Consider the following 23,620-nt stretch of genomic DNA (forward strand, 5'->3'; position numbering starts at 1 on the left):
TGGAACAGCCAGCAAACCACTAATTAGGATGACAGGCTGGAATTCCAGGCCCACGGTCAACAATGGCGGAAGTGTTTAAGAGACTTGCTTTCAAATATCTTAACTGACAAAGAAAAAGAGGAAAGAAAAAAGGGAGAAATGTGGAAAAATACTGGATAGAAGGAAGTCTCCATGTACGCAAAAAACAAAGCAAAATAAAACTTTCTGTTCCTTGAGAGGGTAATGCTGATTAAAGCTGTATCAATATTCGGAACATTCATTTATAAAAGCACATTTCTGCTTGTGAGAAAAATTCCAGGTCCTTCTGAAGGAAATGAACACTATAAATTTATCTCAGGCACTTTACGGTTAACAACCCACATTATTATAAATGTTCCATCCTCGAATCAAGCCAGCTTTGAACAGCATGATTCCTTTAGAGACCTGGGCTCTTTTCTCTTCCTCATCTCTTCATTAACCGACACTTCCTAAAAACTGCCAAGGTCAAGGATTCTGAATACTGCTAAGTGCTTCTTAGAAGATCAGCTGGGAGGGAGAAAGGGGAGATGGTCAGCGAGGGAAGGAGGAAAAGAGAAAAGGAAGGAGGGGAGAGCAGGAGGGCAGAGAAAGATGACGTGGGGAGGCGGAGCTAGGGAGGAGGAAAGAAAGAGGAGAGGGGAGGAAGTGGAGGGGCAGCAGCAGCTTTGTGGGGGAGGGCCTACCGCAGCACCTGAGGCAGAAAACCAATACTGGGCATAAAAATGATTTTCTCAGGTTTTGCTTCTGTCCCTTAAAGAGGAAACAAAAATGAACACAGCTAAATGCACTTGTCCTCAGAATTAATATGGACTGGCATTTCTTGCTATATATCATGGAGAAGGTAGGGTGAGTTGCCTCCAACGCCCCTTTCAGGGAGCCGGGAAGCCTAGACCATTGAGACTGAGTGAGCCAGCAGCTGTCCTGCAGGAGACTGCACAGGAGAAGGGCAGCCTTCCAACAGGGGCCCTGGCCCAGCAGCAGAGCCATCAGGACCAGGGCAGCAGCTGGGCCCCACCTGAGAAGGTGAAGATGCACAGACGCAACCAGTAAGGCCCTTCCCAGGCAGCTCCTAGCAGCAGTTCTGCAGATCGCACCAAAAGATGCACAGTCCTTCTCAACGGATTGTCTGAGGACAACAAAAAACTGTACACAGCCAAATTTCCATTCTCTCATTCCCAGGGACACACAGAGCAGGAAGAACAAAAGAACCCAAACCAGCCAAATAAATCCGAAAACCAGTGCGGAGCCAAGGAGACGTGAGTGCCACAAACAGGGCAAGCTGACCTCAGGCCAATTAGGGTCTTGTCCACACACACACACACACACACACACACACACACACACACATACGCACATCACTCTTCAGAAAACAAGCACACAGCTTGGCCAGGACAGGGCTGCCTCTGCAAGATGAGGGGGTTGTCATCAGGGAGGGACTCAAAGGGGTTTTAAAGCCACAAGTCACTTTCTCTTTCTTAAGCCCAATAATGGATAAGCAATTAATTTGATTAATTTCTAAACCATGCATGTATTCCATAATAACCACAAATGGCCTACCTCACTCCCCACCGCAAAGGAAAGTGTATTATTTGAGAGGAAAATAATGCTCAATATCTAACCTAAGAATTCATACAAAGACAACCAAACATCTCCGAGCTCATTTATGTTCATATTTTCATGTCTCCAGAGTATTTGGAGAAAACTGTAAATAAGATTTCTCTGCAGATTGCCTGGCTCTGCAAAGAAAAACAGATGATTTTTGTCATTTTGTCAATTTAGAACTGCTTACAAAATATAACGGAAAACATAACAAGTACCTCATGACCTGCAAATCCATTCCTAGGTATTTACTCAAGAGAAATGAAAATATATGCCCACGCAAAGGCTATTACATGAACCCTCCAGCAGCTTTGTTCATTGCAGCCAAAACTGGAAAAACCTGCATGTGCACCGGGAAGAGGATGGGGAGACAGGTTTGAGTCCATCTGTGAGCTGAGACGCTGCTCGGTAGTAGAGAAGGGACTGTGGTAAGTGCGACAGTGTGGGTAAACCTCAGAATCGTTATGTTGAGTAAAAGAAGGCAGACACCAAAGAATACCCACTGTGTGAACATTTGTGTGGAGGTCAAGGAGGGACAAAAGTAATCTATGGTGACGGATGGCTGCTGGAGAGTGGTTTCCCCTAGCCAGGAGGAACTGGCTGGGAAGGGGAGTGAGGGAACTCTTTGGGTGATCCAATGTTCCACATCTTGTTTTGAGAGGTGATTAAAGGGGAGTGTACAATTGTCAAAACTCATCAAACTACTAAGAGCTGTACATGTTACTATATGTATTTGCGTGCGTGCTAAGTGGCTTCAGTCCTGTCCGACTCTGTGTGACCCCATGGACTGTAGCCTGCCAGGCTCTTCTGTCCATGGGGATTCTCCAGGCAAGAATACTGGAGTGGGTCGCCCTGCCCTCCTCCAGGGGATCTTCCTGACCCAGGGATCAAACTCTTATCTCTTGCATTGGCAGGTGGGTTCTTTACCACTAGCACCACCTGGGAAGCCCTACTGTATGTAAATGACATCTAAAAATAGCTTGTAAAAAACTTTGTAGCATGACATATGAAAACGAGATATTCTAATTTTTTAGAGATTTAAAGACATGAAATACATGCATCTCCAAATCTGTTGTTCTGACTGTGAATTACTGAGCCCAGTGTTCAGGGCTGGGAGTCCCTAATGGTACAGAGCACTGTTCTGAAGTCAGGAGACTCCGGACAACTCTTCATCACAGCCTGTGCCTCAGAACCACACAAGATAACTATACTGGAAGGACCCAAAAAATCAGCGACAATGTAAGAACCAACATGGAATGACAAACAGTATTCTCAAACTGGATTCCAGAAATCCATTAGAAAAGAGAAGGGGGAAAAGTTCCCTTTCACAGCAGCAACAGAAACTCTTAGAAGAATCTTTGTGAAGAAATCAAATCATCAGACCTCATGGAAAGACATAAAACAAGAACAGAACAAATGGAAAAACATACCCTACTTATGGTTATAAACTCGCCAGTTCTTAAGTTGGTCTATCAGTTCAGTACCATCCCAATCAAAATCTCAACACAACAGTGGTGAAGAATAGGCCCTGGTGGAGTTGCCATAAACAAGGAGAGTTCTGGGGCCCCCACCTTCCCTGAGATGCACACGGGGTCCTTGCTGACCCCCTAGTGCTGTGACTCGGAACCCCTCTGCCCTCCGATTTGTTTGGCTGAAGACTCCAGGAGCAACCCTGACTCTGAGCACAAGTCCCTTTCAATCTACCCCCCAAATCTCCAAGCCAGCCACATGGGATCCCTAACGGGCTCAAGCCAGAGCATCACTATCTCCATCTGACTTTGGAGCCCCAGAGCTCAGGGCTGACACAGAAGGAAAGAGACTGAAGTCAGGTGGGCAAGCTGCCCCCTTAGAATGTGTGAAAGATGAGCAGGGAGCAGAGATGAACTAGGGGGAGGCTGACGAGGGTGAGAGGGACAAGCACCCTCCTGCGGGCAGTGGGCTGGCTGGAAGGAACATCAGACCAGAGGGTGGCTGGGGTGGGGGTGGAATGTGATCCTGTTTTCACTTGCTAGTTTAAGCAGGCAAGTAAGTGACACCAGAGCCTGCGGTGGGTGGGGCGGGTGGAGAGGATGGGAAGAGGGGACTGATGTAGCAGTGGAAGGAGGCGTGGGGCGAGAAGGTCCAGGATTCCAGGGCAACAGGCAGAGCCAGCCAGTAGCCATGGTGGAAAGGGGCTTCCCACACCATTAAACTTCACGGAGCCTGTCTCGCAGTTCCACTCCTCCAGGGGTGTGGCTGTAATTTATATCAAAGAGATGCTCCTACTTCACAGAATATAATAAGCCACAGGCTGAAAGACGTGCCACTGCTTGACGCATCACTAAGGGGAAGATGTTGCCGACCACACTTGGCACGATGTTTCCTTATCAACTGGAACTTACAGCTAGCATTTAGTGAAAGAACTACTGTAAACTGAATTGGGCAGGTTTATCCTTTATCACCCCTGTATGTACCTGAAAAGAAAAAATAAGCCATAGCCACTGACTCGGGTATTCCCACACTTTCCTTCACAGAGGCCCACTCTCTGTGACCAAAGGTTGGGAGTGGGGGAGATCTGACATCTCCATGATGGTCTCTGGGCTTTCCTGGTGGCTCTGCAATAAAGAATCTGCCTGCCAATGCAGGAGCCACACAAGATGTGGGTTTGATCCCTGGCTCAGGAAGATCCCCTCAAGGAGGAAAGGACAACCCACTCCCGAATTCTTGCCTGGAAAATCCCATAGACAGAGGAGCCTGGCGGGCTACAATCCATAGCGTTGCAAAAGGTCGGACACAACTAAGCATGAACTCACACACACGGTAGTCTCTGGGGGTCTTTCAGGTCACTGATTCTGTCCTTAGCACTCCTCATCCACGACTCCTACTCACTCCACAAGTGGGCCTTTTGGTTACTTTCCAAAACACTAACTGCTGTCCAGTCATGCCCCATGTCAGTACTGATTATAACACACATCCTGATTCCAGAGATGTTAATGTGAAGAGAATGAGCGCCTTAGAACTGACAGCTGATATCATCATGGAAATAGGTTATAAGGTGGAAGGAAATTTTCATCAAAGACCATGAATAATTGAAGAATCAAATGGAAATTATAGAAAAGAAAAAATATAATCAAGAATTTGGGAGTTTGGCTAAATAGCAGATTGGATACTGTAACAAAAGGGGATTTGAGAGTTATGAGACAGGTCAGCAGGAAATATCCAGAAAGAAACACAGAAAGAACTAAACCTGAAAACAACCCACTGAACAGAAAAAAAACATGGGACACAGGGAAAGGACCAAACATACTCTAACCGAGTTCTAGGAGAGAAGGGACACAGGTGGTATCTGAAGTGATACTAACGAAAAACATTAAGCCTTGTGATCAAGAAGTGCCAAAAAGGATAAATACAGAACCCAAGAACACCTCAGCGAAATTATGAAAACCAAGAGAGAAGCTTTTAAACTAATGTTGGGTGGGGGAAACCTCAGAAAAACAAATATTAAGACTTAGAGCCAACTCTTTAACAGAAAGCCTGAAGATGAGGGGGAAACACTTTTAAACTTGTTTAAACTGGAAAAAACAAAATCAAACCACTACCAACAAAAAGCCTTTATTTACATCAAAAGAAAGAAACTGCTATAGAATTCTGCACCCAGTTCCAATCCATGGTCCAAGGAACTAAGATCATACAGGCTGCACAGCGCAGCTAAAAAAAAAAAAAACAAAAGAAACAAAAACCACTCACCTCTAAAACGATCATCTGACTTTAATCGTTAATACAGACTTTTCTGTTTCATTAGATAGATAAGAATAAACCCATGTTAGAACAAGAGCAATTTAAAGCTGAAATGAATTTTAGAGATTTATCCAAGGTCACAATTATTCAGTGGGATTAAAACAGTTCTCCCAACTCGGCAAATGCTGTGCTGTTAAGGAGTTATCATTAATTAAAGAACAGCTTTTGTAAAACAAAGCAATTTTGTTATGGTGATGGAGGCAGGAACACCCTCTCTCCACACTAAGCTACCCCAGACTGCACTCCCTTTGAGTTCCATATCAGTAAACTCTACGGAAAGTACAGAAAAGTAGACACCACTAGTTAGATGGTCATCTTCCTGTAAAGAGGACTGTAAACTGATGCTCACTTCCATTATCTGCAATTCTCATCACTGAACTGGGTGGTCACTTACCTATTTTTTATGTATTAAAAACAATGACTTTCTATATTGATGAAAATACTAAACTTGTAAGTAAAATCACCATTTCCTCTCATTTGAGGCTATACCAAGAACCTACTGCATTCAGCCAAAGTGGCCCTTCACCCACCTGTAACCTACAGCCAGCTGGAATCTACACTGCACATACACATCCTCAAAGTACCTAGGCCACTTGGACAGGTATCACTTAATTTTAGAATGATTTTAGGATGATTAGCCCATCTCTATTCTTTGGGCAGTAATCCCTTTAAGACAGGCTATTCTTCCCACTACAGGATCCCAACCTAGACAGCATAGTAAAAACCAGAGACATTACTTTGCCGACAAAGGTCTGTTTAGAAAAAGCTACGGTTTTTCCAGTAGTCATGTATGGATGTGAGAGTTGGACTATAAAGAAAGCTGAGTGCTAAAGAATTGATGCTTTTGAACTGTGGTGTTGGAGAAGACTCTTGAGAGCCCCTTGGACAGCAAGGAGATCAAACCAGCCAATCCTGAAGGAAATCAGTCCTGAATATTCATTGGAAGCATTGATGCTGAAGCTGAAACTCCAATACTTTAGCCACCTGATGCGAAGAACTGACTCACTGGAAAAGACCCTGATGCTGGGAAAGATTGAAGGCAAAGAGAAGGGGATGACAGAGGGTGAGACAGTTGGATGGCATCACCAAATCAATGGACGTGAGTTTGAGCAAGCTCTGGGAGTTGGTGATGGACAGGGAAGCCTGGAGTGCTGCATTCCATGAGGTCACAAAGAGTTGGGACACGTCTGAGCAACTGAACTGAACAGGATCCCTCACATGAAAATTTAAGGTGCTATCCATGACCAGTGTTTATTTTTTTTGAGATGCTTATCTTTTTTTTCCTTAGAATATTCAATAAAACACCTTCCTTCCACTAAGACAACATCGTAATTTCTCATCAGTTGTCTTAGGTTAAATGCCTGTAACAAGCTTAGTTATTTCGATGCATGGAGTTGATAAACAAAGTTAAAGGGAACAGATTTGCTGAGCAGAGACCTCCCAGCACCATCCCCCGACACACACTGCCTCAGGTGACTATATAAACTGCACTGCCCTAGGGGTGCTGCCCTCAGGGCAGTGCTCCCCACTGTACAGCTCTCAGAGGGACCAGCCCACCCCTCATTGACTTAAGCGAATCTCTATGGAGAAAATGAAGGCTGCCCCCAAGGTGTAAAGGGCTGAAGGAAGGCCTCAGGCAACAGCCTCTCTAGCTGCTCACATCACACACACACACACACACTCTCTCTCACAGAAATAAGAGAGGCCAAAAGTGGCAGCACAAACTGCATGTGGATTTCACAAAGCCAGTAACATGTGTCCTTCTGCTTCACACAGTCCCATTGCTACACTAAGTGATACTTGGAGAACAGCTATTTTAAATCAGATGCCTATTATTAAAGTCACATGAGTCATGATTTTTAAATACAGGGGATAAAGGACCTACAGTAAAAGTCTTCTTTAGCATCTACCCCAAACTCGCCATGGCAAACGTTTTGTGCATCATTTCGGGGATTACCTGTGTAACTACGTGTTGGTGGGACAGAAGTAATCAATAGAGCAAGATGCCACAAAGCAAATGGAGATGGAGAAAAACTAAGGCAGCCACAGGCTCATCTCCCATCACATTCACTCCAGGGCATTTGAACGAATGGAAGGATGGGCAGATCAAGTGATCAGGGACCAAGAGACCAATCAATCTACTCATACATACACACAAACACTTCCATGTACACACACATCGCACACACCTACACTATTAATTTGATGAGAAGAAACAGCTGAATTTCTCTAAGTTACACATGTATTTTCTAAGACTGCTGAATACATTTTCTTCTTGTGCTTTGCTTATTAAATTTATCATATTTCAGTACCTTTTCATAATAGAAGTCAAATAGCCTGAGAGTTCTGTGTTCCTCCAAAGTTTGAAATCTTTTGGAGGAAGAAGTGGGAGAAGACCTCTGTGATAACATTCTCTATTTCTTTTATATTGATTGATTTATTTTGAGTTTCAATCTTTTCTGAGGTCAGTTATGGACATTTGATTTTCCTAGAAAATCATGCCTTCCACAAAGGTTTTCCAACTTACTTACAAAGTTTTGCAAAGTGCTCCTTGATGACTCTTTAAATTTCCTCAAATCTTGAGCTATTTCTCAATTATCTAGGTTCTCTCCTTGATTTTTATTGAAATTTGGCTGAAAATTTTTAAAATCAAAACAAAACATAACTAAGAATCCATCAAGGAACCTACCCTACATTCAGATCTTTAAAGGAGAAACTTCTGGGGCTTCTCTGGTGGTCCAGTGGATAAGACTCCACACTCCCAATGCATGGGGCCAGGTTTGATCCCTAGTCAGGGAACTAGGTCCCACATGGCACAGCTAAGAGTTTGCAGGCCACAACTAAAAGATCTTGCATGCCAGAACTAAGACCTGGCAAAGCCAAATAAAACAAATATTTTTTTCAATAGAGAGAGAAACTTCCTTGATGACACTGACACAAGTCCTATATGACCCTCTTGGTTGGACCATGTGCTTTACACCCTGTTCACAGCATTATTCACGAAAGCCAAAAGGTGAATACAACCCAAATGTCCTTCAATAGATGAATAAACGAAATGTGGTCTAACTAACCAATGGAATTTAAGTCACCTATAAAAAGGACTGAGTCACTAACACATACAGCAGCATGAACCACATGGATGAACCTTGAAAGCATCACACTAAGTGAAAGAAGTCAGACACATAAGGCCACATATTATATGATCCCATTTATAATGTATGCTATTGAATTTTATCTTAATTTTTAAAATAAATATCTACTGTATATCACACTAACAAGTAACTCCTTGACATTTAAGAGGGGCTATTCAGAAGCCTTTGTGAAGCCCCAACTCACATATAACACTGTGATATACGGTTTAACCCTGTAAAATGAAATCAAGATAACAGGAGTGGCCATTTCACTCTAATCCATTCTCATTTCACCCTTGATCAGCACTCTGTTGTTTGGCTGGAATATAATTTGACAACTCTTCTCAGTTACACATGGTGAGCATACGGTGGGCTCCCTGCCATCTCTAAATTTCACATTCCATTCTTTAAAGCACCACATATTCTACTTTCTGACTTAGAACCAAGCACTTCCTCAGACATCTTTATCTCCATCCTCGCACATCCTCCAGAGCTGTTTACACAGGGCTCTGCATCCTGCGCCTCCAGGTTAACTCGGAAACAGCCTTGCACATGAAAATTTGTGAATGCCGAGCTGCGGTTTTAGTCCTCAAACTGACAGCATTTGGTCTTCATTTGCAATCTGTCACACACAGAGAGATAACTGTCTTGTTAAAAGGAACAAGAAGATGAGAGATGATGTCCGGGAGTAGCTTGTTAAGGACAGAGTTAAGGCTGTGTTTGTCTCTGAAAAGTCAATCCTTGAGGTAGGTCAGTTCATAGAGGAGAGTGGGGAAAGGAGTCAGCCAGGCAGGAGAGGGGACCTGGAGAGAGGGGGCACCCCTGGGCAATGTTCTTCACTCAAAGGGCCTCCACTCTCAAGGAAGGTAGGGATCTGCCCACAGCACTGTGGCCCCTCCTTCCCCCATTAAGCTTCCTTTCACATTTAGGTGACTGTATATAGTCCATGGGGTTGCAAAGAGTTGGACATCAGTGAGCAACTTTCACTTTCACATTTAGGAATCTTAAAAGTTGAATAGCAACTTCTCAAAGTGACATTTCTAGAAAGTAGCAAAGCCAAAATTCAACAAGCCCAGGTTCTCTGCCTGGTGACAAGGCCTTGAACTCACCCCTCCCCAGAAAGAGCCAGAGTTCTAGTCTCATGACAGGCAGTTTATCCTCCAGATGGCTGCAAAATGATTTCCTTCTTCTTCTTTTATAATATTTGTTGTGTTTCTGAAAGAATGCCCAGGTCAGACCTGTGAATGCTGGTGGAGGGATGGCCAGGTCTGTAAGCTCTCTTGGGAAAATCAATGGGAGATAGAATTGGTAGGGGGAGTCTGGAATATAATTTAACAACTCTTCTCAGTTACACCTGGTGAGCATACGGTGGGCTTTGCAGAACCTCAACTCCACATCTAGAGGCTGTTTCCACTCCCATGGCCTCTGGGAAAAGGGAAAGACAGGAGGCATGTGGGCAGGGCCAAAGAGGACGCGTTTGGCTGATGAACATAAATCAGAATTCACACTGAACACGGTACATGCAAAAGCTGTCAGGTGAGCGGTGATTGAAAAGAGGGGTGAAGATGAAGTCTGGGAACACTGTCAAGGCCAAAGGAAAATATAAATAAAATGTTTGTCACAGGTACAAATCTTAATGTTTGGGGCAGAAAGGACTTAGTGAAACTGTCAAAACACAACAGTTAACCCCAAGAACACCAGAAGTCTTTGTCTACACTGTCATGCAAATTTAGTGAGTACAGGATGCAAAGTGCTTCACACCAGATACTGAATTATGTAAACTGTGAGCCATCCATCCACAATTCTGCCTTTGGCTATGAGTCCTCCTCCTTTGCAGTCTGTCACAAAAACACCAACAAGGTGGATAAAGCCCAACCTTGGGACCCAAGAAAAGGAAAGGGCCAATGAAGGCAAGCAGAGGGAGAGATGGCTGGCCTAGGGGACAGCAGAATGGGAGTGACAGTGTGACGCTGGCATTAGGGCGGCCCTCAATCTGCCTTACGGGGCCATTTTCACTGGCTGAACTGCACTGTCAATTTGGGACTTGCATCATGACGTGACCCCAAGCAGAGTAACTACAAGAAATAACCCACCTTGGTCTATTCTACAGATCTCTTCAGAGCACCTCCCAAGTGGGAAACACAGCCCAAACTTTCTTCTGTGAGTTTTTTAACTGGCTCTGAAAATCCCAAGAAAAGGAGGAACCCACGTGCATGAGGTTTCCTGCTGCATCCCAGTACAGAACACATTCCACAGCACTGAGGGGGCAGGTAAGGACAGTTGTCTGATTAGCAATACCTGCTGCTCTGCCCCTGCTCTCACCCCCAATGGAGCAGACACCACAGCCTGTGGGCCACAAGCCATGTGACCACCCCAGGAAGGAGGCCAACAGGGGCAAGTCACCCAGCAGTACGGTGAGCTCCAAAGCCCGACCCAGCAAACTGAACTGAGAGCCCATTTCCTAACACTCACCAGTTGAACGGTCAATCCCCAAAATGCCTGGCAGCTGAATTCCTCCTCCCAGAGGTGGGCAGGCTGAGCTGTCAGCCTCATTTCCGGGAGCAGTCAAGAGCCTAACTCCAGCATCCTAACCACAACCCCACCAGGAAACACTGCTGCACAGTGTTAGGGTCTGCCAACAGCAGCTGCACCTAAACCCCAAAGATAAGCCAACAAATGCACAAAACGTGAAGAACGCTGTCCACTGGCCCTGTCATTCCCCTCTTCCTCCAAACTCTCTCTTCCACCACAAGGTAGAATCATGGCTACAGTTCATTTGCACATGCTCTGAGAAGATGCAGGCAACTCTGTGACCAACACTGAAGGAAAGGGCAATGGTCACTTAAAACACAACAATTATCTCTGCTTTGATGATGGACCAGGTGGTGGAGGGTCACTTTGTTCCAAGCAGATGCCTACCCCTATACATGGTGGGAAACACTCTGAAAATGTGTCTTTCTAACAGCAAAACCAACTTTCGAACTTTCATCCCTTGACCACTTGATAGACTTGAGAGGCACAATGAACTGAAGACAAGGCTGAAATTGAGCCTCTGCTACGTGCCATGCAGCAAACGTCCTGCATGTGGTACCGAAGAACAGTCCCCAGAGGATTAACTGAGGTTGTGGAGCACCTTGGCTTCCTGGAGCCCCAACAACCGCTGCACGAGTCCCCAAGGCCTGGTGGAAGAGGGTGCATTGCAGCAAAGCGCCACAGGGCACTCTTCATCCCCTCTCACAGATACGCACACAGGACGGCTAAGTCAGGGTCATTTCAGACACTTGCTGGCACTGGAAGTCTTGCTAAATGCCTTCACTTACCTTGGAAGTTATGAATATTTCCATTGCATTTGTTTTCAAGCCACCCAGGAAAACAGCCCAAGGAAAGGTGCTGTGGTCTTGATGGTGGTTTGGAAACTCTTTGGGGAAAGAACGGGAGAGCGACAGGACCCTTTGTTTGCCATCTTCCCCTGGCCCTAGTGCCTAAATCACACCTTGTACTAAACTGCCAGAACCCCCAATTTGTTAGCAAGTCTTAAAAAGATTTATTCTTCACTGTAGATGCTCAGCTTTATAATCTCCTGATCCATCTCCCAATAAAACTTTCAGTTGAGACTTATGATGAACTGAGTGAGGTTTATTTAACTGCAGGATTTTCAGCTGAAACAACAGTTGGCATTTTTCCTTCAAGCTCCCGTAGAAACACAAATTTATGTACCTACAAGGTAATAAGGCAAAGTCTTAAATTTAATCAGAAGAAATATTTCACCCATGGCAAACTGATAAATTATTTAGAAAGGGGGGGGCTCAATCGGCCTGGCAAGGAAATCTGGGCCAGATAGTCTGGAAGCTTCAGACAAAAACATCATCATCAAGGTGTCTCTAAACTCCTTCTTCACCCCAAATCACCTTTATCAAAATGTTTAATCTTGAACAATCAAAGCCAGAAAAGTAGAAGCTTTCTACTAGGAGGAAAAACCAGAAGCATTTTAACACCAGGAAGGAAATCAGCTCATCAAGGTACCACTCTGATGATGCTGACAGGTTTCCAGTAGTTTATTCTCTGCACTCCCTGGAAGGGAGGGAGATGGCAGGATTCCCCAGCCTGCTCCCTTCCACGGCAATGTGGAGGCCTGCGAGGACATCCACAAACACTTATGAAAATGACCTTATTTCCAATGGCCCAACCTTTGTGAGTCTTGCAGTACAGGATACAGAGAGAGAGAGAGAAAACCAGATCTATGGGTATCGACATCAAAGGTCTAGAAATTTAATAACGTTCCCATTGTTTTATTGCAGATGCAATCAACCTCTCTTTATTACTGCAGAAAACTCGAGAGCCCTGTAGAGTGCAATAAAGTGGTGTGTGTTTCGCTCTGCAATGTTTCAAAGGACCCTGATTTATAGTTAGAAACCAGGCGCCCACACGTAAACATCTGAGCTCGGTGACTGCCTTATGTTTTGCGCAAACTCTATGAGGCAGCATGAGGCTGCCACCACACTCTGAGAACCACCCCATCGGATGCCAGGCCTCCTTCCCTCCTGTAAACCCACGTGAAGGTGTGCAGGGCAGAGAAGTGTGCACTTGCATCAGGACACGCACCATTACTGCCCAGTGCATGTGGCACAGCCCCATGACCAGCAACCAGTCAGTCAGTCAGGTATCTGGCTGCACCCTTACCTTAGGCTTGTCTCTGAAATACACAAGTCCCACTAACTAACTGTTTGTAGCAGAAACACTGTAAACATTTTATAGTACTTAAAAATGAATGTAATGGTCTTGGCATTCAAAAAAGAAAACATTAAGTATTCATTGTTGTGGTTCTGCTTCCTGAATGCAGGCAAAAAGACACCATCCTGTTGCATGAACTGCTTCTTACTAGGCTACAGCTGACACTTTATTCCAACTCTACTATATAAACCAAGCCAGATGGAATTCTACCACACTAGTATATTGGCACCTTTGTCAAGGCTTCCAATAATCTGGAAACATTCTCCCTCACCAGCCCTTTGAACCATCTCTCCTTCAAAAAGTTACTTTGGAGATCTTGAAATCCCATTAACTTTAACAAATTTTCTCAGACTAACCACCATCCTTCCAGAGGACTATACCCCTTTGCACCACTGTTGGCCACCTATGTCCTGGGAAGGTAATTTCTCAGTCCTATGTGTGATTCCACACTGTCATTTTTGGCTCTGCAATCATTTCTCTCTATATAAATGCAGCTTGCCTTACATGCCAATGCCTCTTCCAGATAGCATGGAAGAGCTTTGCTCACAGACAGTAATTTAGATTAAAAATAATAATGATCCTGCTTTAGAAGATTCCATTTACTGTCAGCTAGCATGAACTCGCTGATACCTACCAAGCTAAACTAATAATAAAAATAGCAGTAAATCAACTCTTAGCACATGAAAAAAAAATGTAAATCACACCAAAGGGAATAAACATAAAATGCCTTGATATATTAAACATGCATTCTGAAAGACTGTATCTTCTATGAAGTAATTCTTTAAAAGGAAGAAAGAATTAAACCAGCAGAGACCTTTCCTATGAAGAATACAATCAGTAGATCTGAATTGATCTGGTAATGTTCTTTCTTAAATGTGTCTAGCAAAGAGAAAAACAGGAAGTCAAACCCAGAGGAAGGTCAGAAGTAGCTAAGTCAGAAAGGCATTCTTTACATTTTAGTAGTGCTGGTTCTCAATCTTCCATCTGCCAGGAGCATCTCATCTTCCAGTGTCACCTGCGCATGTTGTCCCACATGGACCATAAGGTGTGTCTGAGCCTCTGAGAGCACTCACCCCTAAGTGCCTGTCTAGCCGGGGGTACTTTCAAAGTCCTCAAAGAAGCTATTTTCTACTGATAACACCAGGCATCTCAACTATTTTTAAAGGACCACACCATCTAAATCTTACTGGTCCTCATCCAAGCCCCAAACACACTGCACTCTAAAGAAAAGTGCTACTGAATTTTTGTATAAGCCATTAAGAGTAACAAATCTGAGGGAGGAAAAAAGCAAAGCCTTTAGACATAGATGAAACTCTCTACTAAGAATTCTAAATTCTTGTTCTAAAGAGCAAGAATCCAAGAGGTTTCTCTGGTGGCTCAGTGATAAAGAATCCACCTGCCAATGCAGGAGACCTGGGTTCAATCCCTGATCTGAGAAGATCCCACACGCCATGGAGCAATTAAGCCCATGCACCACAACCATTGAGCCTGTGCTCTCGAGTCCCAGAGCTGCATCCACTGAGGCCGAAACTTCTGAAGCCTGCCAGCCTAGAGCCTCTGCTCCACAACAAGAGAAGCCACAGCAATGAGAGGCCCACACACTGTAACTAGAGACTAGCCCCTGCTCTCTGACACAAGAGAAAGCCTGCACACAGAAATGAAGATCCAGCACAGCCAAAAATAAATTTAAAAAGAAAACGAACAAGAGTCCAGTATCACTGACTTGACAAGTTAGAAATTCGAAGCACAAGGACACACCTGAGGCACAGAGATGTTGCGTGACATTAGTCACCTGACAACGTGAGCAAAAGCAGAAATTACCAAGGGTACCATCACAGGCAGGAATATATTCATTCCTGGCTAGTCTCTTCTCTAGGAATGTAAATAATCCATGAGGAATTCCCGAATTCCAGATCACATGGATAAATGATCCACAAACAAAACTCCTAAGCAGGCAAATGTTCGCCGGTTCTCTGAGATGTTGGCTCCCATTAGGCTCATAACCCTAGAAGCAGAAGCAAAGGCCCACAAGGGGCACGACAGCAGCACCGCTCGCTCAAACCCCCACCCCCCATCCCATTCCATCCTGTGGAAAATTCCAGAACCAGCATCACAGAAAGCTGTATGGAAAGGAACCTCCATAAACACCCCAGATTTCTAATTTTCTATTAGAATTATTAAATCTTCAAACTAGTTAATGAGAAAGACTAAAGAAAATAGGTCTTTGGGTGGTTTACAAATAAATTCAGATCTTAAAGGCAATTTGACACAGTTATATTCTATGCCATATTTCTTTCTTTAAAAAAGTTTAAGACATAGGCAACAAAAGACCCAGTAATTAGTAACTGCCTCCTTAAGAAGAACCTTATCTTTTGATTCAAAGACAAAGCATATAATAGGTGTCATCTTTTGAATGTTGACTGCTTTTTTTCTCAACTATTTGAAAATTGAAGATGGGAGAAATAGCTGTAACTAGTTGAGGTTACAGAGTCTTACTGAAAATACATTTCCTGTGCAAAATAAAAACTGCGATTTAAGAGCAACATGAAAAATACTTTTTTCCTAAACATTTCGTGGGAAAGCTTAGACAAAATAAAAATTAGACCATCCAATCAATGACTCACACCAGGGCACGTGCTTCCTTATGAATCTGTGGAGCACATCAACAAACAGAAGAGGGAGGCAGGCCGGCCGTAGGGAATGTCCAGTCACTGGATTGTACGAGGAGAGAATCTGGATTCAAAGACTGTTTAAAAGCAAGAAACTATATTTCTCTGTAAGAAAGAATAAGAGCAAATAAAGAGCTTACCCTTGGCTGCCAGTTCTCGTACTGCTTCTGTAAATTTGCACCAATGGTTTCCAGAGCTTTCTGAGGACCCATGGACAGAGGATCTGGGAAAGCAATGAGAAGGAGAAAGTGTTTTATTTGTTCATTTCCTCCTCGCTAAACCCCTCTTTCAGAGTTTCCTCTTAGACAATTCACTTCAAAGTCACCTTTGACTAAAGACAACACAACAGAGCCTGAGGTTTACCTGTGTTTAGCCTGACTTACAGAACTACTAAGCCTCCTTGGGAGGCTAAGAAACCACAACTCTTCATCTTTCTAGGGAAAACTGGTTTTATTACTGGTCCCGTGATTGTTTCCTTTCATCCACATTTGTCATTTCAGCACCTATGGTTCTCTTGATGAGAATGAAAGAGGAGCGTAAAAAAAGCCGGCTTAAAACTCAACATTCAAAAAACTAAGATCACGGTATCCAGTCCTATCACTTCACGGCAAATAGAAGGGGGAGGTGGAAGCAGTGACAGATTATTTTTGGGGCTTCAAAATGACTGAGGACAGTGACTGCAGCCATGAAACTAAAAGATGCTTCCTCCTTGGAAGGAAAGCAATGACAAACCTAGGCAGTGTATTAAACAGCAGAGATATACTTGCCAACAAAGGTCCCTGTAGTCAAAGCCACGGTTTTTCCACTAGTCACGTACAGATGTGAGAGTTGAACCATAAAGAAGGCTGAGAGCTGAAGAACTGATGCTTTCAAATTGTGGTGCTAGAAAAGACCTTGAGAGTCTCTTGGACTGCAAGAAGATCAAACCAGTCAGTCCTAAAGGAAGTTAATCCTGAATATTCATTGGAAGGACTGATTCTGAAGCTCCAATACTTTGGCCACCTGATGCGAAGAGATGACTCACTGGAAAAGACCCTGGTGCTGGGAAAGCTTGAAGGACAAAGGAGGAGATGGCAGAGGATTAAGTGGTTAGGTAATATCACTGACTCAATGGACAATCTAAGCAAACCCCAAGAGATAGTGAAGGACAGGGAGGCCTGGCGTGCTGCAGTCCATAGGGCCAACAAAGAGTTCAGACTTAGCGACTGAACAACAATAACAAAATGGTGTAACAATGCAAAAGGAAGCAGAAAACCGTTTCAACAAATAGAAGCCATCAAATAGCTGGTTATGTCCTGTGTGTGAAGACCAACAGAGTAACTGCCAGAGCTAGCCTGAAAGCCTCTAACTCCTGTACCCTCACTTCACACAGTGACCTTGCGGTCAGCGCTCTGGCCACAGCTAATCTGTGGCTAAGAGAACAGAAATGGTTTCCTCTGTAAACAGATACAGGCCTGTCCAGGAGTCACACTGATCAGGGGCAGCTCTTAGATACATCCTCTGAAGAATCACGACAAAGACAACTGGAGGGAAGGAGTTCCAAAGGCCCATGCTGGGGAGGATGAAACCTACACCCTGTCCTCAGACTGCACCCTCTGGAAAGCCTGGCCCCCACCTGCCCCTTCCTCTCTTGGCTGCTCCCAGGGAGGGCATGTCAGAAGTGTGTGGGAGCTGGAGAGAGCCGCACCGCGCTTCTCCACGCACCTCACCAACGGCCCTCATCAGCAGTGGCAGCCCAACAGCAGCACGCACTCTTCTTCCCCAGGTCTTGGATCAAAATATGGCCACCCGAGGGAAGAGCAGCGAAAGCTGCAGTAGTCCATCAGGCTGCGATCAACAAAGTGAGGCTGTCACATCCAAACCAAGTCCTTGTGGTCAATTAAATGGCTTCCTCTCAATAATATGACAGGGAATGGAAGGGGGGAGGGGAAGAGAGGGAAAGGATGAAGACAACTGAAATGGTGCATTTAATACGACATTTACTAAAATAAACAACTAAACAACTTAAGTAAACTAAAACAAAATCCCAGGTGGATACTGCTAACAATTTTATCAGTCTGACATGGGGTGAAGTAAATTTAAAATTGTAGTTCTATCTGAACAAAACACTTCTCTTCTAATGCCTTCACAGGTTTCTACTTAATGAATGAAGGATTCGTGAGTGAGTAGGCGGGTGGGCGGGTGGGTGGATAAATGGAAGGAAGGAAAAGTAGATGGTAACTGGTGTTTGCATAAAATTTTAGCTCTTCATAAATCTTGCCTGCAAGCTCTTCGGCATAACCCTCTGTATTTCATGATGCTTAGAATCTGACAATGACATGGACTTAGTCCAACATACCTCATAACAAAGAAGAGAAAGCTGAAGCTTAAAGTGGTCAGACCAAAAAAAAAAAAAAATTAAATTAAAAAAAATAAATAAAGTGGTCAGACAACTTGGTCCAAGGTCACAAAGGTTTTTGGTGGTGCTGGCATTCAGCCAATATAAGAAGTGGAGTCTTTTTTTTTTTTTTTTTTACTCCCATCTTCTTCACATTTACACAACCTGACTATCACGTCCTACCCAATTTTCCTTCAAAAGAGCCTGCTCTCCATCACTATGACTACACTGGTCATTACATGATGGTCACCACTACCATCAACTATGGTGGTGTTGGTCTCACCAGCAGCTTCTCATATTGACACTACAGAGATTCCCTGCTCCCAGTCAGTTCCCAAAGATGCTACAGGGGGCAGAGGGCAGGGAGCACAGCAGGGCTCACTGACCTGTCTCCTCTCAACCCACCTGGAGACCAACCAGCACAGTGAGTCCTTCTAAAATACTGCTTCTATGATGTCACTCCCCACAAAAGGCCTACGGTGCCTCCTGAATGCTCCCACTTAGATAACATGCAAAATCAGCAGAGCTACCAGACTCTGTCAAGACAGGGGAGGCTTGGGGTGGCGGTGACCAGAAGGTGACAAAAGACAAGATGGGCTTCTGGCCACTGATAATACTGTTTCTTGATCTGAGTCTGCTCAGCTTGGGAAAAGTTATCAACTATACACTTGGATCAGTGTACCCTCCTACACACATGCTATGCACAGATGCTCAATCATGCTGACTCTTTGGGACCCAATGGACTGTAGCCCTCCAGGCTTCTCTGTCCCAGGGATTTCCCAACAAGGATACTGAAGTAGGGTGCCATTCCCTTCTCCAGAGGATCTTCCTGACCAAGGGACTGAACCTGCATCTCTTACATTTCCTGCACTGGCAGGTGGATTCTTTTTTACCAGTAGCACCACGTGGGAATCCCACATATGCTATACTTTAACATAAATTAAAAATTTTAAAACATGCAGGACTCACTGCTCAAGGAAAATCTGTACTTCTCCATAGCTTGTATTTAGTGGACATTTCCTAAGTATTTCTTCACTGAAATATGAACAGGGTTTAAACCAAAAGTCATAAGAGCAAGAGGCATAGGCGCAGGCACAGGGTGCACCTAGCATCCAGCAGCAAGGCCCAGACAAGCCCAGCAAGCACACTCAGGGCTGTGACCACAACCAGCTCCTTCTCCTCCCGGGGTTCATTCTCACCTCCCCGTGCAACCCCCACTGCTGATATGGCCTGTTCCAACTCCACCGTGTCTGCTGAGTTTGAGGGGCCTGTCTCCCTTGTGCTGGTCTTGTCTAAAACTAAATCTTAAGAAGCATGACTACATTTCTACATATACCTCTGCACTTAACAGGTAGGTCTCCACCTAACATCTGTTGACCAACTCTACTATCCGTCAAGTTCAAGTCTGATATAAGGATAAGACGACAGGCTGTGAAAATGTCTGTAAAACCAAGAGCTGCTTGCAAAGGTTTTCTACCACTATTTTTAGCTCATAGACACAGGTCTCTTAATATCCACATGTGGAGGGAGGAAGAAAATGCTTTTCTCTAAGAAATAAGAAAAACAAAGCGCCTCCCAAATATTTTCTTAGGATAACAGAATTCCCAAGCATCCAATGAACTCACAGCCATCTTACCTCTGAAACACAGCTACTGTTAGCTAGATGTAAAAGACATCAAGGCTAAATGACGTTCCCTCCCCTTCAGCGCTCAGCTCATCTACACTCCGCTTTCAAACACTGATCCTCTCAGGTACAGAAGTGCTGTTCTTTAGCGGGATTGTTTTTAGTTTAATGTGGGGCCATAAAACAAAACAGCCTCTCCCTGCTTCCCTGAGTGTCGCCTCCCTGAAATAAACAGCATCTTATTGTCTAGAGGAACAGAGGGGCGGCACCCATGTCCGCACACCCCTACTCCTACTGGGCAAGCTGTGGCTATGCGCCTTTCCCCCTCCCTCGCTGGAGCTGGAACCTGGGCCTTGGCTGTGCAGCAGTCCAGCAGGGAGGGCGGGCTGTCACTGCTGGGTTGCACAGTGCATCTTCTACTTGCTTATCCTGGCAACACAGGAAAACCTAAAGGGCCACTTTCGGCACACTCAGGTACATCCTCTAATGTACCTTCCAGGAAGGTAGGACTCTCCCCAACGTGTGTGGAGACTGAAGGCACACAGGTACACAAAAAGGGACTGGCAAGTAAGAATCTGCCTATTTCTCAAGTTTCCAGACCCCTTATCCCTATGATCAGGGCAGTTTCGACCAGCAGTCTCGCCAGTTTGATGTGTGTCTACAGCCATAAAGCAATGAACTCGTAATCCCCACCCAGCCCCATGCACAGAAGCATGGTTCTTTCCCCTCTCTTTGGGGCGAGTGCACAGAAGGAGCAGAGGTGGTACAGATGTGGGAACAGCTCAGGTTCCTACCCAGCACCTCGGCCTGTTGGGTGGGGTGGGGAGGCAAGTGCAGGCTGATGGTGGCTGCTCCTGGCTGTGAACAGTCTCCAAGTTGAGCCCTGTTCATGCCCCAGTTAATCACCCTCCAGCCAAGAAGTGGGTGCCATTATCAGCTCCATTTTGCAGAGGAAACTAAGGCCCCAAATGGTTAAGTGACTGCTTGAGAGAAATAGCTGGAATGAATAAGCTGAGGTCATGATGAGTGCAAAACCTTTGATTTCTGGTGACGGAGCACAAAATGCTAAGACCAAGTATAAAACATCGATTGGCTGCCTTCTAAATGGGAGCATCTTTTCAGGTTATTAGAAGGTACCAAGCCCTGCAAGGGGTCTTCCTCAGGACTCCTTTCCCAGCCATCACATGCTTCAGGCATACCATCCTGAAAAAGGCAGAACCAACTTGTCATCATGCCTGCATCTCCCTGCCTCACCAGCCAAGCCATGAGTTCAAGTCGAATAAATTGGAAGTCTGATGATGAAAGAAACATTAACACAGACAAAGCACCGCTTCCCACAAAATGCTTATTAACTACAAAAGGGAACAGGGGAAGTTCAGGTACCAACTTAATCAAATGATAAGAAAGCTACATACCCAGCAATGAGATAAATTAAAGTCATGTGCCACCCGATAGGATCCATGGGGGAAGGTGGATCTCTTCCATGACACTCCTGCCAAAGAGGCATAAACAAAATGTAATCCCAAGGAACCGTCGGGGACATTCTGCTAAACAGAGGGCCTGTAACCTTCTAAGTGTCAAGGTCATGAAGGTTAAGGAAAGACTGAGGCCTATTCCAGGCTGAATGAAACTAAATTAGGGACAATGTGTGAAGCAGGAATAGTCTTTGTGCCATAAAGGACCTTATGGGGACACGTGGCAACCCTGAAAATGCAACCCAAGGCTTACCTGGTACTGGGACATCCATGTTAATCCCCTGTCTGTGAGGACCAGGTTGTCATGAAAGAGAAACTCTTGTATGTAGCAATCATACATTAATAGATTTCGAAGTGATGGAGCATCATTTCAGCAGCTTACTTTCAAATGAATGAGGAAGAAAACTCCTTAGAGCTCCACATGCAACTTTTGAAAATGTTTTTTCAAAATAAAAATTAACATATAGGCTGCTAGACACCATTACAAATTTGCTGATTCAAATCTTTAAGACTTTCACCCTCCCTTATCCCATATTGTTGAAATCACCATAAGGACTTGCTTTTTAATAAAAGCCAAATGAAAAATTTTCAACTCACTAAAGGCAATATGCCTTGCTGAATTCAAAATCTATTGAAATGATTACAAAGTAGATTCCATATCTAAAAAACTGCAGAAAAATTTTAAGACTATAACATTAAAAAATCTATTCATTTGTTGGATTTCACATCAAGAAGAAAGTAAGGGATTCTCTGCATTTTTATTAACACTGTCCCATAAATACTGATCAAAGAGACTATGTGAGATGTGAGGGAGGGTTCTTTGATTTCTCTTTGGGGGCAAGAGTGTAGAAAGCAAAGGATCCCTAGAGAAGCTAATAAAAAAAACAGCCCCTCAGCCCGGAAGGTGCACTTCCCTACTCAGCACCACCCACACAATCCCCAGGAGTGTACACTGGGATCTGGGCTGAGAAGTCTTATGTTAAAAAACCTAACAGAAGAGTAGTAACAGAGGGAGGAAATAGAAAACAACTGATTAAATTCAGCTTTGACAAGGGGTAAATGAAGTGGAAACAGTCAGTGGTGGCTAATAAGAAGTCAATTTCAATCAGCACAGTCACCAAGGGATGGCAGAGAGCCAAGAAAGCATCTAAGAAAACTGGCCATGGAAAACAGCTACTGTCCCTGGGCTGGGAGGACAAGGGGCCTGTGCTGCAGGCAGGAGGCTGTGAGATAAAGGCTGTCACCCTAAGATATCCTCAGACAGTGAAATAGGGAAGTAAAGTGGGGGGAAAAAACCCTATTTCCCAATTCAGATCATAACAATTTGTAATTTTTACTGTTTAAAGCAGATAAAGGGAATTTCTGCTTTTTGCTTAGACTAGAGAAAGCTGCAGAGAGGTGGGGTACGGATTGCCCCAATCCTACCAACAAGAGAAAGCTGAAAATTCAATGATGGACACAAAGGAAATTCATACTGTGATGGCTTCACTGGTAAATTCTACCAAAATTTACAGAAGAAATAATACCCAATTCAATACAAACTGTTCCTTGAAACAGGAAAGATGGGAATATTTGTCAACTTGTTTAATGAGACCAGCATTATTTTGCTACCAAAACGAGACAAATATGTTGCAAGATGAGAAAACTATTGACCAACAACCCTCATAAGCAGAAATGCATGATTCCTTAATAGAATATTAGCAATCAAATCCAGGAACATATGAAAAAGGTAAAACAAATGAAGCTTATGCCAGAAATTCAAGGTTGGCTCAACAAGATCAATCCATATAATTCACCACATCAACAGACTAAAAAAGAAAAGCCAGGTTATTATCTCATTAGATGTTGAGAAAACATTTGATAAGATTCAACATGGATTCCTAACAGAAACTATCAGCAAACTAAGAATAGAAGTGAACTTCTTAACTCAGAAAAGACATCAGGAAAAAACTTTGGCTAGTGTCCTATCCGTGGTGGGAGCCTAAAGCTTTCTCCCTAATGTTTTCTCTCCAGAAACAAGTGAGGGTTGTGCTGCACCATTTCCAGTCAACAATGTGCTAAGATGCTCTGGGAGGATGATGACAAAGAACAACTTCGCCTCCTCCTGGAAAGAGGCAGGTGGGACTCCGCGTTGCGCAACTGAGGCACCTGCGTGCAGGTATCAGTGCTTCAGGGTTTTTTTTGTTTGTTTGTTTAAGTGTATATAACTAGTACTAGGT

General features: G+C 44.2%; 1 protein-coding gene across 4 annotated transcripts in view; it reads right to left on the bottom strand.

Annotated features, from left to right (window-relative positions):
• Nucleotides 1–23,620, bottom strand: part of RPTOR (regulatory associated protein of MTOR complex 1) — a 321,386-nt gene that overhangs the window by 224,157 nt on the left and 73,609 nt on the right. For all 4 annotated transcript variants that reach the window (XM_004013082.5, XM_012186450.4, XM_012186449.4 and 1 more), the window contains exon 3: nucleotides 16,066–16,148. In XM_004013082.5, the coding sequence (XP_004013131.1) occupies nucleotides 16,066–16,148 (83 nt within the window). The remainder of the gene's footprint in view (nucleotides 1–16,065; nucleotides 16,149–23,620) is intronic.

The sequence above is a fragment of the Ovis aries genome, chromosome 11, assembly GCF_016772045.2.
Source record: "Ovis aries strain OAR_USU_Benz2616 breed Rambouillet chromosome 11, ARS-UI_Ramb_v3.0, whole genome shotgun sequence".
NCBI classification, from domain to species: domain Eukaryota; kingdom Metazoa; phylum Chordata; class Mammalia; order Artiodactyla; family Bovidae; genus Ovis; species Ovis aries.